The 20,359-nt window shown below is 38.0% G+C and overlaps 1 protein-coding gene across 1 annotated transcript; it reads right to left on the reverse strand.

Moving 5' to 3' along the window:
• Nucleotides 1-7,598: 7,598 nt before the first annotated feature.
• On the reverse strand, nt 7,599-20,355 carry syngr4.S (synaptogyrin 4 S homeolog). Its single transcript, XM_018228251.2, has 5 exons — nt 20,225-20,355; nt 16,587-16,704; nt 13,936-14,173; nt 11,144-11,283; nt 7,599-7,820 (listed from the first exon to the last, which is right to left on the reverse strand). The coding sequence occupies exons 2-5, from the start codon at nt 16,686-16,688 to the stop codon at nt 7,620-7,622; spliced, it is 681 nt and encodes a 226-aa protein (XP_018083740.1). The 5' UTR covers nt 16,689-16,704; nt 20,225-20,355; the 3' UTR covers nt 7,599-7,619.
• Between the last annotated feature and the right edge of the window lie 4 nt (nt 20,356-20,359).

Here is a 20,359-nt window from a genome sequence, read left to right on the forward strand (position 1 = left end):
AAAAGCTGGCGGCTCTGCCAACTTGGCCATTCAGGAGTCTGCAGACTATTGGCCCAGGCCTGCTCAACTGATTTCTAGACAGATATCGGACAAATACAGATCAGGTTAGATTTTGTCAAATTGCGGACCACATATGTGTGTTTATGTGGTCCAGGCAATTACGATCCAATTGTTGGGCTGAAGGCCAAACAATCTCATCAGCCTGATATTGCCCACCTCAAGGTGAAAGAGCCCCACTTGTTTGGCAATCTCTCCTTAGATGTATAGCCAGTTTAAGAGGTGTATACTAGAGTTCACCTTTGAGTTAACGTTTAGTATGATGTACAGATTGCTATATTTTTGTGGTTTTTGAGTTATTTAGCTTTTTATTATGCAACTCTCCAGTTTGCAGTTTAAGCAATTTGACTGGTAGGGTCCAAATTACCCTACTGTAAGGGGCCCGAAGGCTCGGTCAGGAATAGCGGACCAAGGAGGAAGCAAGGTCCAACAGAGTTTGAGGTATCCAAAAGGGAAGTCAAGTCCAGGCAAATAAGTCGGTTCAGGCAGCAAGGGTTCAATACACGGTAAACAGGCAAGGGTCTAGATCACAAGAGATTCACAATAGCGCACCCAGGACACACGAAGTGGAACCTATCATAGGGCAAAGACTGCAGTGTCCAGTCATCTTAAATAGGCCTCCTTTAGCGCCAAAAACAGACGCGATGATGTTGGCATTCTGATGCTGGCGTTTCCTCTGACGCTGGCATCCATTCTGTTGCTGACGACAACACGCTGGGTAACATTGGACGCTGGCAATGGAACAGACCACATGGGATCCCTGGGCACCGCCATCTTGTAAAGGGAAGCAAAAAGAAAGACGCCAAACCGGAGCGGAGGTAAGTATTCCTTACGCCTATCAACCATGCATTCTTTTAAATAAGAGACTGGAATAGGAGATGAACAGAATAGAAAGACGAGTAATAAATAGCAGCAATAACTATAGATTTGTACCTTTGCAGAGCATTTGTTTTTCAGATGGGGTCAGTGACCCCCATTTGAAAGCTAGAAAGAGTCAGAAAAAAAAAGGCAAATAATTCAAAAAACGATTAAGAAATAAAAAAGACCAATTGAAAAGTTGCTTAGAATTCGCCATTCTATAACATACTAAAGATTAACAAAGGTGAACCACCCCTTTAATCTGCCCACACAAAAACGGAGACCAAACTGTCCCACCATGCTGTGATTAATAAAAACAGCAGGCAGTCTCTTCAATCACAAAAGTGGAGCTGGGTAACAGCAAGTAATGCTCATGACCCGCAGAAGGGAGAATTAATTAGCCCAAATCTGCCTGCAGGTTTAAAGCCAACCCACCCATCACTAATGTGAAATAAACGCCCAGAAATAAGTGATTTTAAAACTATTCCTCTAAGTACTTACACAATTTACATTCATTCTTTTTCCTGCCTAGTTTTCAAAATATTACTCGTTTTTACACTAAAATCATTAATAGAACTGATTGACCTTGTTTTCTGATGGCTGGCCAGCTCCGTTGCAGATGTGGCTATTTTAAATTCAATAAATTATGAGTACAAACTGTCGATATCTTGAAACTATGAGGGAAAAGGAAAGAATATAAATTGCAAAACTTTTACATTAGTTCCTTTTGGGGTGTCTAGATTTTTTTTTTAACAGTGTATTTCTAAAATGCATTATAGTAATGGGCGAAACATCATTTTTTTCCAATTCCAATTACATACAGTTATGAAAAATAATTTGATGAACATTAATTAAGCACTTGGCTGCTCTATTCAAGTTAAATACAAATGAGCTAGACCCAACTTGTCAATAAATAAGAATCTCATTATTCTGTTGGGAATGAACAAGAATGCTAAGTAATGTCCTCTGCCCCTGTGGTGGTTCAGCAAAAACTTCAGGATCTTAAAAGGATATTGTCGTGGGAATATGTTTTTTTATTTATTTTTAAATGCATCACTTAATAGTGCTGCTCCAGCAGAATTCTGAACTGAAATCTGTTTTTTAAAAGAACAAACATAGTCTTGAACACATAGGGGCAGATTTACCAAGGTACAAGGAAGGTCACGTGCACACTCAGGCCCTTCAATGGTGTTTCCGCTTGGTGCTTAGAAGCCCTAGGGAGACGGCACCCCCAAAATAACGAGTAATCCAGTAAAGCAGGCTATCACACACAGCGAGTTAAACCGGGGTTTTACCAAGGGTCATAAGTAAAGTAAAAAAAAAAAAAGTAAAACAATTCAAATTTTGAGCTATTTTTGTGTACTGTGACTATCGAATAGGCCAAGATTCGAATTTGAAAAAAAATGGACTATTTGAATATTGAAATTTATCATTTACTGTCTCTTTAAAACTTCGACCATTGCCATCTAAAACCTGATGAATTGCTGTTTTAGCCTATGGGGGACCTCCTAGAATCTATTTGGAGTCATTTGTTGGGCTTTGAAAAATCTACGTTTTTTGGGGCAAATACTTTTGATTCCAATTCAATCGAATACGCTAAAACTTAGATTTGAATACAGCTTATTCCCAAGAAGTTAACAACTAAGTTTTTTTTTTTAATACATTTGATTGGTCTTTTTTTATTGAAATTGTGGGGGTTCAAAAAAACTCCTATTACTTCGAAATTTGACCCTTGATAAATCTGCCCCATAATGCCTTTTATTCCCAATGGCCAACCCATCAAGTATCTAGCAACCATAACGGAAAGAGCTCTAAAGAGACAATCAAAAGCATTTTTTATGAACTATTTCTTCATTGCCAATGAACATTAGTAATGTAACTCACATTTTTTTTCATCTGGTTCAGCACTTCCTTTTTTAATTGTGATGGTTTTTAAAGCATGTTAAAAAAACTATATTTTTTTCCAATAAAGAATTAGTAATTTCTTTATTGGCTTTTTATTCATGATGATTTTTTCAAACATTCAGAAATATTTCACTGTGATATTTCAGTGCATGGCCTCTTGTCTTCTCAATAGTGATTTTTACTCATTTTTTCTGATCACGTCCACTTCCGATGATGTCACTTCTGGTTTACAATGACAGCACTTCCTGATTCTTGATGGTCAGTGGGTCTGGGTTGCGGGTAAGGTACTTGTGGGTCAGGTAGCGGGTCCAAGCAGGTAAGAATGCGGGTCTGGGTTGTGGATTGCAGGTTGTGGGTAGGGGCCGGGTACGGGTTCCAAAAAATGGACCCACGCAGGACTCTAGCTTGATGTACAGCTCTGCTTTAAGAAGCAGGTAAGGGGAAGTTTGCAGCAGAAGATGGCCTATGCAGGAGAAAAAATGCATTTTCTTGTGTCAGAAGAATAAATTATCTTGTGTGTATTTTAACATCTCTTACCTTTTGGAGACCACTTCCTACACTTCATTACATTTGAGCAGTTTTTTCGTTGCAATCGGTTTTGTCAGAAGCAAACAAAAACACACGCTTTTGTCTGAAACGCACAGAAGAAATGTGAATCTACTGCTATTACTGTATCATGTTGTACAATCTAATAAAAACACAAATTTAAAAAAAAAATCTAAAGGGCCACAAATTCCATTAGGGCAATAAGAATTTTTAATTCATTAAAATAAACACATTTTATATATTTATAATCAATTATTTTAAATGAATCTGATAGGGGGATCAGAAAAGTGGTAATTCAATAAGTATAAGATATTCTTATATCTTATATCTCTTATAACCAAGCTTTGAGTCACACCATTAAAAACCATTAATGACTTGAGATGACTGGAAAGTGCTGTTTTTCTGGACTCCATCTTCAAGAACCATCTTGCAGACAAGAGTTTTGAGTAGGGCTACCATCTAACCTTTTTAAAAGCAAAAACGAATCCAGCAAATCCAATTTGCAGCTTATGTATTTAGTAAGTATCCTATTTCAAAGATGTGAGTTGTCCCACCATATGCCAGCTGCTCCATCCTCCTTCAAGAGTGAGCTTGTAGACCGGAAGGAGCGAAGCAAGCAGAACCAAAGGTTATATACACTTACAAATATTCTCCCAAGTCTCCCAACTTTAATTTTGTTTGGACCTTCCCCTTTAAAGCAACTGCAGATACCGTAGGTCACCACTACATGGCACCCAAAGCTTTTACTAACCACAGCTTTCCATTTATTTTTCTTATTTATTCACCATGAGAAGCAAAAGACACTGGTTTTGCTCTAAAATATTATTTATTTAAACTTAAACACAATAGATACATTTTTATTTTGTGATACACAAAGGGCTTTGCAATAACTAAAATACAAATAGTTCTGTTTCTTCTCCAAAACGTTATGGTATATAGGATATGTTCGGATAATATTACTACTAGTATGAAGCTTTATAGATTATCAATCCACTTTACAACATGAGAGGTTGAGGGGTTACCTTGTAGTAAAATGAAAATTTATTTAATAGTAAATTATCTATAAAATGTTAAAATCATCTTGGAATGTTGTTTTAAGATAGTCATGGCTATAACAAATTAAAAGGGACAAAAAGCTCAGAATTACATTTTGACTAGATGCCAAAACTGCCTAACCCTATACAATGGCTCCCAATTCTTTATCTCTTCTCAAACATCATTGCTTATGCAGAATGCTCTGAGTTTCGGGGTATACACATGAGGCATTTATACCAGGGCTAAACCAGCTCACACACAGTAATATGCTGACACATTGGAGAAGGCTGGCTCAGAAATGGAGCTAATATCATGTATACAGAGGAACAGGTTGTAAATTTGGGAGAAAATGTGACAGTTTATCACTGAGAGTGATTTACCCTTCACACCTGTTATGGTTTTGTGGTGAATATATATATATATATATATATATATATATATAATCACAAAAGGTCATAGAAATGAATAAAATGTGCAATAGTAAATAATAGGGATGCCCCAAATCCAGAATTTGGCCGCGTTCTTCTCAGACGAACCAAATCCGAATTTGCATATGCAAATTAGGGGCGGGGAGGGAAATTGTGTGACTTTTGTCACAAAAGTCAAGAAGTAAAAAAAATTCCTCCTTCCCACCCATATGCAAATTAAAATTTTGATTCGGTTCGGTATTAAGTCGAATCTTTCGTGAAGGAAATCCAAATCCAAAATAGTAGATTCGGTGCATCTCTAGTAAATAAAAACAACTAAACAAAATTAAAAGCTAACAAATGCAAAAGGATTAAAGTATGTAAACTGTATATTTCAGTTCCATATCAAAGTGCTTAACAAGCTGGGTCTTACATCTTTGTTTATTATCAAGCAATTTGTCCACTGCTAAACCTCAGCATCATATGAAGAAGAAATCAGTGCTTCCCTTAAAGGAAAAGCAAACCCCATATTAAAAAATAGGGGCCCTCCTCATCCCAAGCCTAGCTGCTACCCTGGGCAAATGGCCCTAACTTTTTACTTACCCCTCAGTGCAGATTCAGGGATCGGAGTTCACAGCAGTCATCTTGAATCTTCGTGTCTTCACAGCAGCCATCTTGTCTTCGTGTCTTCTTCCGGCACTTCGGTAAGTTCCATCCATGCGCAGTTGTCACAAACCAAGAAATTGATCCAACTGCGCATGCGCTGCTCCGTGAACTCTGATCCCTGAATCTGCACAGGGGGGGGTAAGTAAAAAAAAATTAGGGGCATTTGCACGGGGTAGCAGCTAGGCTAGGGGGGAGGAGGGAGGGGGGTCTATGTGGGGTGGAGGGTAGGGTTTTTTTTTTTAATAAGGGGTTTGTTTCTCCTTTAAAGTCTGTAGGGCAGGGTGAATGAACAATTCTCTGCGGGTCGTTTTTATGTAAATCGTTTGTATGTGTACAATATTGTTTTATGGTAAATCGACTGATTTGCTTGTTCATGCTTAGTCAGGTAAATAAAAGCGTTTGTAGAAATATGCATTCATTTTTCAAAGAAAGAAACTAGTAAAACATTCCCAGAAACCAACTCTAAGATCTGTTTAACTGTTGGCTGTGACACCCAACACACACCTGCCAAAACAGAAAGGTAGGAAACACTTTTTTAGTACAATGGCACAAAGGGCTAGTGATTTTCGGTAGCGTGGAAGGAACAGCCAAACTGCCCCACTGGCCGCTATGTTTGTGCATATGTTTTGGGTGCAATGTTTCCTAAAATCCCCAAGCACTCGCATTAAGGCTTGCAGGTTATTGTCATAGCAATCAATGGGTGGCATTTCTGGGTGATATTTTGTCTGAAAAATAGGTTCCATGTTTATGAGAAATTAAATATTTCAGTGCTTTTTTCTCTATTTCTGGCAAATGCTATATATTTTATTTCTAACACAACTGTCAACAGCAAAAAGAAAATCAAAATCTTGTAGATACCAATGGCCACCATAAATATTAAATGAAACAAGAGGTAAGTAAGTTGTGGCTTGAACAACCGAACCATTGTTTACATTTAAGTATTTTAAAAACAACGTTGGAACAATCACTGTCTCGGAAACTGTAATTAATCTAATAACACACTGGTGGTTCAGAAACCTTGAAGCTCATGAATTAATGTGCTCTCTGCTTCCCCACCATTCACTTACTGTAAGTGGGACTTTTCAGTGACGTAAAGTTCTACAGGCACGTGTGACCCATTTACATGAATGAGAGACGGCAAGAGGGCAATTCTAGCACTTTAAAGGGGAACTATGGCAAAAATTATAATTTAATATAAGCTTCATCATACTGAATTTAGAAACTTTCTAAATACAATCAATTAAATAGTCTGCATTGTTTCTGAAGTAATCAAGTTTATCTTCACTATCCCTCTCTCAGCATCTGTTTCTCTTCATTCTCTCTTCATGCAGCAGTTGGGTGTCAGATATTCATTGACAGATCCAATATATCTTATAGGGGGGCTCCTTTTGCCTAGAAGTTGTATTAGAGCTACAGATGCAGCAGGATTCGGATTCGGCCAAATCCTTGTGCCTGGCTGAACAAAATCCAAATCCTAATTTGCATATGTAAATTAGGGGTGGGTAGGGAAATCACGTGACTTTATCACAAAAGAGATTTTTTCCCATTCCTGCCCATAATTTGCATATGCAAATTAGTATTCGGATTCTGTTAGCTATTCGGCCGAATCTTTCATCAAGGATTCGGGAATTTGGCCGAATCCCAAATTGTGTATTCAGTGCATCCCTAATGCATTAGAGCTCACTCAAATAACTGATTCCAGTACAAACACAATCTAACAAAATAACTGCCTCTTGCACAAATCCTGCATGTAGAGAGACATGATGTCTGGTGATTTTAATAGAGTGAGCTCTAATACATCTTCTAGGCAAAAGGAGCCCCCCTATAAGATATATTGGATCATTCATTTGAACACAACTGCTGCATGAAGACAGAATGAGAAGAAACAGATGCTGAGAGAGGAATAGTGAAGATAAAATTGATTATTTCAGAAATGGTACAACATTTTGAATTGATTATATTTAGAAAACTTCTTATTTCAGTATGCTGAAGCTTATATTACAATTTCATTTTTGAGCTAGTTCCCCTTTAAATCTAACTGAAGTGATCAGTGTGCCATCACCTTTAGTCATATTGAGACATCAGAAATATCTTCTTGCCAAAAATGAAAATCCACAACCTGCCTTACACATTCATTGCCATATATTACTCATCGAATGGATCTGTAACAGGTGAAGGAATAATGAAAGAAACAATGGTGGGTGATGGTAGACTTGGAGGCTCTGCAATTTCTTCAACTCTGCCGATGTCAGGGAACTTGCTTCTTCTCAGTGACGCCATCGACATACTGCGAGCATCACGGTATTTTTCACGGAAATGTAAAACTTCCAGATATATCAAAATAACCTGGATAACATTAAATAAAATGCAACGAAAAATTGTGATAATGTTGAGAAGGACATGCATCATAATGTTTCCTGTACACCTAGTAGTATATAGTAATACTGAAATAATGTTTTTATTTTTTATATAAAATAATTTCAGGTGATTGCAAAGTTTTTATCTAATTCATTTAACCTCACTGTTCCTGATTTTAATAATACTGAGAAACAAATTGAGTTATTTGTGCAAGAAGAAAGAAGTTGGGGCACTGTGTAATATCAAAAGAGAATGCAATGATTTTCAAATCATTTCAATCCAATATTCTATTGCAAATAATACAAAGACGACACAACAAGGGGGTTATTTATTAAAGTCCTAATGCCAAAAGCCTGAAACATTTGTGTTTTTTTACTATATAAGCCGAAGTATTAGTGGAGAAAAAACTCAAATTTTCTCAGGGATTTATTATACCCCGAGGATGGAAAAAGCCTGAATCCGAAAATCCGGCATATCAGAAGTGATGAGGTCAGATATAACTCAATGGGAGAAGTCCCAAAGATATCTTGATCTGCACTGGGTTTCCTGCAATAATCCAAGATTTCGTGGTTTTCAGGTAAAAATCCCATTTTTTCAAAAAAATTCGGGGTTTTTCTCGCACAGGAAATTTTCGGGAAGATGTATTGATAAATAAGGGGGAAAAAACAGTAGTTTTCAGAAAATAATGAGATAAATTCGGACTTTGACAAATGGGCCTCCAAATGTTAAAACTGAGAAATTTAAGTGTTTTCTTAAAAATTTGAATGTGATGTCAGCAACATGCTTCAAAACTTGGCACAGGGCAACAAAAGTAGGGAGGAACAGAATCCAGGATTCGGTTCAGCATTCGGCCGAATCCTTCTGTACGGCCGAACTGAATCCGAATTTGCATTTGCAAATTGGGGCTTGGAGGGAAATCATGTGACTTTTTGTCACAAAACAAGGAAGTAAAAAAATGTTTTCCCCTTCCCACCCCTAATTTGCATATGTAAATTAGGATTTGGTTCCATATTCGGCCTAATCGGGGGTTCGGTCGAATCCAAAATAGTGGATTCGGTGCATCCCTAAACAAAAGACTAGGTTGCTTAAAGTTACTGAAAAAACACCTGGTGAAACCATATCAGTAACATGGTTATAAAAAGAAGGATGTATACTTGTATTGTGTTGGATAAAGGCAATTTAAAGGAAAAGAAAAGTCATTTATACATCATATGTCCTTCCAGATGCCCTACCCTCCCATCCCAAAAAGTGATGAGATTCACCCAAATTCTGAATTTGATGCATTGCTAATGGGTCCAGAAATATTTAGAACAGGAAAAGTGTTCAGCTCCAAATCTCACTTAAAATGAATAGTACAGTATTGATTGGCAGTTGTCTGATTGCTATTCTGGTGTCAAAATGGAATTAACTTTAATTTTCAGTGGAAAAGTGCCTTATCCTTTATGGGTTTTTTAACCTTCCTCTAGGTCAGCTTCATTCAAGGTAGCAAAGGGGTGAACATGATTAACTCTCAACTCCAATAATAATATGTACGTTAATATGAATAATTTATACGGTAATCCAGAAAAAGTTGAGCATTTTTAAATCTCTGCATACTTGTGCAGTACACTTTCAATATATAGGATAGTATTCATTAATGGTCATATAGTATTAAAAATATATGTTGTACATTAAAAAAAAAGCATTTTTACTCCTAAAGCAAAACACAGTCTATACACTTATCATGATGCTGCAGGGTATATCACTTTTGTGATTTACTGTATATTGGCGACAATTTACACTATTCACTTGGCAGAATGTTTGTAATGAAATATACTGTTTGCATAAACAGAGAGTTTTAAATTATACAGGTATAGGATATATTATCCAGAACAGTTGAAACCTGGGGTTTTCTGTACTTTAAACAGTAAATAACCCCAATATATTTGTTCTACCACCAACATTTATAAAAATTAGAATTAATTGCTTGAAAACAACTCTGGGGAAAAAGTAAGGTTGAAACTGATTTTTTTAACTACAGTAGTTCATTGATTTCCCTTATGGCATAAACAGTTAAGACACATTTGTGTTTGGCTCTTTTGTTCTATATCTATTTTTCTGGAAACCTTTTTTAATAGAAATCAAACAATAACCGTAAGTCTTAATTATTGGTTTATGCTGCCCCAGGTAAGACCAACGTCTGTGCTGGTTGCCAGTTTAAGGGTGGTGGCAGACGTGGGATATTAGTTGTTTGCCGCCCCCATCCCCTGCCTTTTATTCACTCCAATTTTCATCATCGGGATCGGAGCAATGGGGATTGCTGCACGGGAAATGTAAAAAAACAATTGTATCGCATCCGCAGTGTGTCTGAACCAATGTGGGTATGGTTGGCCAGCATGCCATGCCCTAAAATCCTGCCGCCCTAGGCCGGGGCCTTGGTGGCCTTTCCACAAATACAGGCCTGTTAGTTGCCCAGTGACAAATCTCTTCGGAATTCCGAAGTCATCCGAAGTTTTCTCTTGAGGCAACTTTGGAAAACAAAGTGATACATATGCCATCCCGCCGGCGATTTGCATTCTTGCCGGCGGGAAGGCATTTGGGGAGATTAGTCGCCCGCAGTAGAGAAGGTTTGTTGCTGGGCGACATCTCCCCGTCTGCCACCACGCTTAAGGTTAGTTAGGATTTGGGGAGAATGATTATGTCATCTCTTGAAGTTGAGCTTGAAAGTCAATTAGAATCTGATTTGGAGTTGAACACTTTTTCTGTTCTAGACATACGTATATAGGAATTGTGTCCTATATCTGTAAATTTGTTGTGCTATGGCTATATGCTATACCTCAGAGTTATAAAAACCACTTGAGCGGTGCTGTACATTTTTTGATATTCCTGTAGGAATATAAAGATTTAGAGGCTGTGGATCAAGGTAGAGCGGTGAAGCAAGAAGATTCTTGTAGGTATGACTAAAATATACAGATTGGAAGTTGTCAAAGCCAATATTGTCTGGTTTGTCTAATCTTGTCTAGAAGGCTGCAAAAATTGCAGACTTGATATGGTCATCCACCCCCCTTTATATTTGCCCCTCTATTCACTTGTTCATTATGTTTCAGGGATATATTTTTCACATTTTTTTTCACAGTAAATATAACCCTCAAAATCATATACAAGTGAATACGGAGTTGTTGAGTTCCTCATCATAGTTCACTGTGGTGAATGCTATAATCCCCCTTTTCTAAATATGCCCTAAAGAATGATATCTAACTTTGTGCAAAATGACACGCAAATTAAGGTGATAATATCTATAACATCATGATTTTGTTAAAAAAATAACTTACCCAGCACAGAATTGAAAAGAAAGAAAAGGCAATAGCAGTCTCTGTCTCCTTTTTACCGAAGGCAAACACATAAGGCAATGACATAAACCACTCGTGAGTAAGGTAGCAAAACCCAAATATCCAAAGCACGGCAAAGAGAACTGTAGAGACAAGAGAAATGTTTTACATACATAGTTCTGACTTATTACCTTAAAATATTGCATGTAAAATATTGTAGCTATAGAAAATAATTATGACACACACAACTGGAAAAGTGATTTTGCGAAATAAAAATGACTTTGGAAGCAGTTTATCATCTGAGTGACACTGAACATTTTAAATTTGTTAAATCCTTTTCTACAAACTTTATATGAAAGGAACTTTGTGGCTTTCCAGCTAAAATATAGACTACAAAGAGTTGTTGTAAATGGAACATTTTCTAATTGGACCAGTGTTGTTAGTGGAGTACCGCAGGGCTCTGTTCTAGGTCCTTTGCTTTTCAACTTGTTTATTAATGACCTGGAGGTGGACATTGAAGGTACTGTTTCTATTGCAGATGATACTAAATTGTGCAGAACTATAGGTTCCATGCAGGATGCTGACACTTTGCAGAGTGTTATGTCTAAACTGGGCAGCAAACTGGAAAATGAGGTTCAATGTTGATAAATGCAGGTTATGCACTTTGGCAAAAATAATATAAATGCAAGTTATACACTAAATGGCAGTGTGTTGGGAGTTTCCTTAAATGAGAAGGATCTTGGGGTTTTTGTAGACAACAAGTTGTCTAATTCTGGGCAGTGTCATTCTGTGGCTACTAAAGCAAATAAAGTTCTGTCTTGCATAAAAAAGGGCATTAACTCAAGGGATGAAAACCTAATTCTGCCTCTTTATAGGTCCCTGGTGAGGCCTCATCTGGAGTATGCAGTTCAGTTTTGGACTCCAGTCCTTAAGAGGGATATAAATGAGCTGGAGAGAGTGCAGAGACTATGTGCAACTAAACTGGTTAGAGGGAGGGAAGAGTTAAATTATGAGGGGAGACTGTCAAGGTTGGGGTTGTTTTCTCTGGATAAAAGCAGCTTGCGAGGGGACATGATTACACTTTACAAGTACATTAGAGGACATTATAGACAAATGGCAGGGGACCTTTTTACCCATAAAGTGGATCACCGTACCAGAGGCCTCCCCTTTAGACTCGAAGAAAAGAACTTTCATTTGAAGCAACGTAGGTGGTTCTTCACAGTGAGGTTGTGGAATACACTGCCGGGTGATGTTGTGATGCCGATTAAGTTAATGACTATAAGAGGGGTTCGGATGATTTCTTTGACAGACATAATATCAAAGGCTATTGTGATACTAAACTCTATAGTTAGTATAGATATGGGTATATAGAATTTATGAGTAGGGAGGGGTGTGTGTATGGATGCTGGATTTTCATTTGGAGGGGTTGAACTAGATGGACTTTGTCTTTTTTCAACCTGATTTAACTATGTATGTAACTATGGAACATTTCTTTACAGCCATCTTACATACTGCTAATGCCAATATTTAATCATGTGAATAAAAAATATAGATTACCAAAAAGGTGTTTCTCCTGAAACTCCTGCATCACTAAGTTGGAATAAGCAGATGTCATGCTAGCACCCATTGCCTAGACCTGCATATTTATTCTCAAACACAAAATAATTGTTATGTAGATGTAAAAGAGGTCAAATTAAGTAAATTTAGAAATCTGCAATTTCTTTAACACATTCTTTAGTAAGTACGGTCTTAAACACTCCACTCACTCATCTTGGGGGTGGAAGGGTACATGTCCTTCACATATTAATAGGATGATGAAATGAAGGTATCACTATGCCTATTTTTTTTTTAAATGCAGCATTATTCTAATGTGGCCTCAAATGTACACAGCAATTCTGCTAGTTGTTAAGTGGAGTTTAGGAGATTTTTTACATATATGAAGCAATGGCAAGCCACTGGTTCACTGGGTTAATAAAGAAGACTTTCTAATGCCAAAAAGGTCGGCCAATGCCAGTTTTCCTTTAGAGATACACTATGCCTTCATTTTTTAAATATTCCATTGAAATATCAACAGTTTAAAGCATATTTATTTTCTTTTAGCTTTCTTTACCCACGATTTAATGAAGGAATTGCTGGCTTAGCTTAGCCTTCTTGCAAATGGTGGCCAGGATCTGTTTTTGTAAGTCCATCTGCTGTGCAGTGATGACCTACTGGATGAGTCCACCAAATGACAATGCATTGGTTAAAGTTTTTCATGTTTTCCTCTAGAATAGATCTTACGCCAGTGGCGCTCAACACTGAATGCAATAAATATTAAACTTGTTCCTTTCGGTGTGTTCACTGTTGATCTCTGGTCCCTTGAGTACAGAGCCACTGGGAAGTATTGTGACTACTAACTGTATGAAGCCTTATAGTTTCAGCCATGCCTAAGCAGTCACCCTGTCTCTGGCAAGCTGCTTACAAACTTATTATCCTATTTTGTTATAGTCTCGTTACTTAAAGCCAGAAGGATAGGCGGCCTAGCAGTCTGTAACGCTCTTCATAGAAAGGACAACTTGCAAGGTTTTCCTCATAGTGTGTATGGAGAGATATCATAAAGCTACGCCAATGTATTCTACTGTAGCAAGCACAACTCATATAAGGATATAGCAGTCCTTTTTAATGTCTAATTCTATGCGAATACTATACACTGCGGAATAATAGTGAACTGGAATGTCTAAAACCTAATTTGAGTCGCACCTTAATTTCATAGAGCTAAAGAACCTGTACACATATGTTGTCGATAAATAACTTACCAGAGAAGAAAAGATCGGTAATGCTGACAACTTTTTTAATCAAGTTCCTTTCAAACAGTGGCTTGACGATATCCAGTATGAAAAATACTAAACAAACGATGCTGCCAAAAATGCCAATGCTAATGCCATATTCACAGGCTGTGCTGTTGTCATTTAGGGTGCAATTCAGGAAAGATGAAGTAGGCAGATGCTGATATCCTTCAGATAAAAGTGTCACACAAACAATAATGGAGCTGATCTACAAAATGTATTACAAGAATTAGATTAAAACAATGATCCAATAAACAAAACCTGATGGTAGATCAGTAACAAACACACGTATTACTATAACTATTAAACTTCTCTGGAAGGTTTCATGCACCTGGCTGTGTGTTAGCTCCACACAAGAAAGTAGCTTACTGGTTGCTTTCAGGATTTCCAACCACTGCAAATCAGATTAAATATAAAAATAGCTTGCTCCTCGAGTCTTCTGTTTTTTTTCTAACCGAAGATACCCTGGATTTATAAGGGTTACCATTTTCTTTAAAAATTAGTCATATAGTTTTCCTATTTAATAATTCATAAACAGAACAACTGGAATATACGGTGACGTTTTTACTTTAGTTTGTATGTAGAAGAAATAAAAATAACTATATGAGACCAAAGGCTTCTGTCATGATCAGATTCTCAAGCAAATAATAGACTCAGGGGGTCATTTAACAACACTGGGCAAATTTGCCCATGGCCAGTAACCCATGACAACCAATCAGATTGTTGCATTCATTGTTCTACTTGCAGCTGGCTTTAAAAAGCTAATCACTGATTGGTTGCTATGGGTAACTGCCCATGGTTAAATTTGCCCAATGTTAATAAATGAGCCCCACTGTTTTGTTACACTTGTACAGTTGGATCAAAGTAGCAACTAACTGGCAGACACATATGAGGTCAACAGATTTTTTTAGTTAACTATCAAGCCTTCCAGCAGATTTGATTGGAATTAAAGCTATTCATACACTAAGGGGCACATTTACTAAGCTTGAGTGAAGGATTCGAATTAAAAAAACTTCGAATTTCAAAGTGTTTTTTGGGCTACTTCGACCATCGAATGGGCTACTTCGACCTTCGACTACGACTTTGAATCGAACGATTCGAACTAAAAATCGTTCGACTATTCGACCATTCGATAGTCGAAGTACTGCCTCTTTAAAAAAAACTTCGACCCCCTACTTCGGCAGCTAAAAGCTACCGAAGTCAATGTTAGCCTATGGGGAAGGTCCCCATAGGCTTGCCTAAGTTTTTTTGACCGAAGGATATTCCTTCGATCGTTGGATTAAAATCCTTCGAATCGTTTGATTCGAAGGATTTAATCGTTCGATCGAAGGAATAATCCTTCGATCGTAGGATTTGCGCTAAATCCTTCGACTTCGATATTCAAAGTCGAAGGATTTTAGTTCCTAGTCGAATATCGAGGGTTAATTAACCCTCGATATTCGACCCTTCATACATCTGCCCCTAAGGCTATTGCCACATGGGGGCCAAAATCTGCTACCTGCAATGCACTGGCTGATTTCAGCCCTACACAGGGCAGTAGTCGCCTCTCTTTTCCGTATTCATAAGTGCTGAATCTGCTTTGGTGCAAACAGACTCGGCAGATTTAGGCAAAGAACACAGAGTCTCTGCATTTTGAGCTAAAATCCACTGAAGTCTGTTCACACCATGCCAATTTAACACTTACGAATGTGGAAAAGAGAGGAGGCTACTGTCTGCGGTAAGGCTGAAATCAGCCGGCATATTTTCAGCTAGCTGTTTCGGCCCACGTTTGGCCGTAGCCTAAAGGACCCTTGGTTAGTACAGTGCCAGACAAGCAGATATTTGTCTAATTTACCCACACATGTCAGCTGATCCAATTGTTTTTGTAAAAAATCAGATAACATTGGGACATCCTCTGCAGACATGTTGAAAGAGGACTGCATCCAAAGTATTCCTCATCAAACAGGTTTTTCCAGCTTGAATGAAATCTGGGCAAACCCCAACCAGATATTGGTCAGGGAAGCCAGCATGTGAAAACTCTGCAAACTCAGCAGGTACTATCAGCCCATATATGAGCTGCTTAAAAAGTAAACATGCACAGTATGGAAAAAACATAGAATAAAAAACAAGTACTTTCTTACAATGGCAGACTACAAATATTGCAGAAATGTGGGTGATGGTTGCCCTATTCTAATAATCTATAGCTATCATACATACATCAGATAATTGCTTTCATCAGTCTAAATTCTCTCAGCCAAGAAGACTGCTAAATTTTTATTAAGGGTTACAGAGTTACTGCCATTGGATCTTTATTGTTAACCTCTGTGTTGGTAAAGTATCATTTCTGAGCGGGCAAGTGCAAGAAAGTAGCATACTGGTTGCTTCAAGGATTTCCAACTACTTTTGGAAGGTATTCTACAACACATCTGGTTACAGCTTTATTTTGAAAAAGCACCTTGTCAGGGTATTTAGGAACCCTGTGGCTACCTGATGTTGTGTAAAGGACACTAACTACTTATTTTCTTGCCACTGCTATATTAATGCTACTTTTCACAGACACAATTCTGACATTTTATTTACAGCCCCTTATAAATATGGCCCAAAGTCAGCACTTCTGATTTAGCATAAAATATATCCCTTACCAGAGTTAGCACCCTCCATATGGTAAGAGGTCGGAATATGAAAGCACTGACTGGATTGTCCCTTATGCGTCTCTGAACCGAAGTAAATCTGAGATGTTCCATTTTAAAGTGATGTATCCTGGCACAAAAAAAAAATGGAAAAAAAAGTCTCCATTTCCTCATGTAAATACATTTTAGACACATTTCACTGAAACTCTTAAAAAGTACATAGAGCCTCAAAATATATTATATATAATATCATTTCAGTTCTTAAAATGGAATCTAGGAATCTGCTTTCTGCTTTTTAAATTATACAGTTTTGGCCACTACATGGCTAGCCACTTGAGATTTTATTTAGAATAGGCATTTTCATGTACTGTATACCTTGTTAAAACTGTGGTATGTAACTAATTTTTCTCCAACTTAAAGTCACCTGTTATGTTACTGTGGGTCACCAAAATTTTGAAGTAGACCAAAATAACTGACCTTTTCTATATGAAATTTGGGGTGGGGTTTTGGACCCTAAAGAACTCTCCTGGGTCAAATACTCGTAAATTACCTAAAATCTTGCGTGGTTTCTTCATTTAAATACTGCCTTCCTACTGATCGGATTTTTTTCCCTGACAAAAATTTAAAAAGCTTGGCAGGTTTATAGGTGGTGATCTTTTTATTACGAAGTGAAATAATACAAATGCAGAAACCACATGAGAATTTAGTAACTACAACAAAGCCAGTATAGCGAAACGCGCATCTGCGTTTTTGAATCGAATTCAATCTTTTAATATTTTTAAAAAATTGGGTTAAATGGGAATGGAAGGGGTGGTTAATAATTAATTCAGTACTCGGTTCACTTTTTCTTCCCTCTCGCAATAATGAATTTACAGCAGGCCGTGGATTTGTGTTTTTTTAGGCTAGCATAGCTCTTGACAGTTTAGGGTTTAGATTAACATACAAGACCACAGTCCCGGTTGCTCTGCCTTCTTTGCCTTTGTGGTGTCCCAGGGATTAGAAATAAATAAGGTAGTAGATTTGGGACAACTCCACCTCTCTCCTTTTCCATTTTCCTATTTCATTTCAAGAACCTGAGTATTGTTTTTTAGTTTTCATCCTAATCAATGCGGTTACTCTAATTAATTTATAATCAATTACCTGAGTTATAATGAATTATTGAATTAGCACTGCCAAGCACTTTATTAATTAATTGTTGTCCAATTTGGACGCAGTTACCTCAATCACGCAACATATAATATTGCCACAATTTTTAATCGATTCATTGTGGCTGGACTTATTCAAAGGTTTTTTAATTGTAATTTAACTGAATCAATTTCATTGCACTGCACTTTATTTACTATTAATTTCATTTTTAATTTCTATTTATTACATAAATGAATTCATAGCACGGCACTTTAAGTCAATACCAATTCGTGGGATTGGTCTAACGTTAATCACAGGGATTGCACGGCAATATATGCAATTTTTTAACTAACAGGTATTGAAACAATTTATATAAGTAAGAGCTATAGTAAGATTATAAGCGGGGTACTTTTTCTGTTGTTTTTGCTACCTTATCAAGTACTGACTTAGGTCAGACCTCTGCTACAATCGCGGGATAACGCATTTTGATTTAAGCAAAGGGATCGTCCGAGTGTTTTTTAGTATATTCAATGGTACAAACTACTAGAAAAGTATACCGTAGTTATATATCATATGGGCTGTTTTATGTGACCTACAATGTTCAGGTGGTATCGTTTTCCTGAATACAAGGACTGTGTGGTCAGACTATTCCTTCTTACACCTGGATTTTCTAGCAGACGTGCATTTTTTCAAAGTGATGTGGAGGCAGAACTGATAAATTTATTGGGAAAATAGAGCTGCACAGACGGAATACATCTTTGCCTTGATTATTCCAATGCCTTAAAGGAAAACTCTACCAATAAAATGAATACTTACGCAACAGACAATTTATATCATATTAAGTGGCATACTAAAGAATCTTACTAAACTGGAATATAGCTATTAGTTAATATTGGCCTTTTACATCTTTTACCTTGAGCCACCATTCTATGATGGTTTCTTTGCTGCCTCAGCGATCACCTGACCAGAAATACTTGAGCTCTGACTGTAACAGGAAGAAGTGTGAAGCAGAGCCCAGCTTTGTCTGGTAATTGGTTTATGTAATCTAACATGTATGATTTCTTTGTGTCCACCGTGAATTGTAGGAACCCAGGGGACGGCCCTTAGTCCTTAAAATGGCAATTTTCTATTTAGGATTACTGATAGCACATACTACTAAAAAAAAGGATATTATTATGAAAATGGTTTATTTACATGAGGGTTTTATGAGCTGTTTTGTGCAATATATTATCGGACCAGCCCAACGGGGTACCAGGAAAACTTCCGTTGGGCCCAGGTTTTAGTGGGCCCTCATGCTGTTTAACATTTGGCCTATTTCATGGCCATTCCCTATTTCTATGAAACTAAATAGATGGAATAATAGTTTATAGTAGTAAAAGAATAGAGACTAGAAGAATAGAAGTTGAGTGAGGAGAGGAAGAATAATAGTACTGAGAGTGGGCCCCTGGTCTAAGGTTTTTGGGTGGGCCCCTGGTGTCCCAGACACTGTCCCAACCCCTTGGGTGCTTATTTTGAATACTTTGCTTGGAGGCAAGTTTTGGTTGCATAAAAAGAGTCTCCTGTAGACTGTCAGTCCCTACAGGGGCTACCAAATAGCCTACCACAGGCCTTATATGGAAGTGATGTGCGGGCTGGCCCGATACCCGCGGGTCAGGCCAACCTCGCACCCCCCTTTTCTGGGTCTGGGTTAAGCTATTCTGACTGCTCTTCACGCCCGCGACCTTACAAATGGCGGCTTCCAACTTCAACTTTTAGAGACGCACGCCTGCTTGCCCCACCCCTATAGTGACATCATCGACGGGGGTAGGTCTATAAAAGGAACCCGGAAGCCAGGCGGCTGTGGGAAAAACCGTTCCACGCATCACTATTATGTGGCACCCCAGGAACTTTTTTATGCTTGTGTTGCTCCCCAACTATTTTTACATTTGAATGTGACTCACGGGTCAAAAAGGTTGGTGATCCCTGCTTTAAAGTAACATAGACATGCTCCACACCAGTTTCTATTCCAAAAGTTATGACTTTATGACAGGAATCATTTTTATAAGAATGGCTTCCTTCCTAAATAACTGGATTTCACCTTCTTCACAGCTTCCCTGTTGTTAGCCCTGTACAGGGTCGGACTTGGGGTCCGACCCCCCTCCTGCTCCAGCGCAGCTCGTGTGTATGCATGCGCTGGCGCTCGAGTGTGTGAGTATGCGCAGCCATGCAATGCTTTTCTGGGATTAAGAAGCCTTTATCGTGGATGTGGGTGCGGTTCTGGGTTGGCAGCGCCCACAAAAGCCGGGACCCACTGGGTTTTTTCCCGGTGTCCCGCCGGCCCAGTTCGAACCTGGGCCTGTAAGCATACAATCCACCACAGGTGAAATCCTGTCAAAACTCTAAGGCAACAGTACTTTCTAAGCATACACTGCATACTGTCCAGCAAATTGCTTCCCTGCTGTTAACGCACCATCACAGACAGCTCATCTAAAGCAGGCTTCAAATATAAACGCTATTTTACACTTTCACCTATCGATATGCCATACCCCTAATCTATTTTCCAAGCCGATGAACTTGTTATGACGGATCGAAGCGGAATGATAAGCTTTAAAAGCGGCGTAATGGTCCCTCTCTTCAAAAGCAGTTCTTTCGCCTGACTGACTCGCCAAGTAGCTTTAGGC

Source organism: Xenopus laevis, chromosome 7S (assembly GCF_017654675.1).
Source record: "Xenopus laevis strain J_2021 chromosome 7S, Xenopus_laevis_v10.1, whole genome shotgun sequence".
Taxonomy (NCBI): domain Eukaryota; kingdom Metazoa; phylum Chordata; class Amphibia; order Anura; family Pipidae; genus Xenopus; species Xenopus laevis.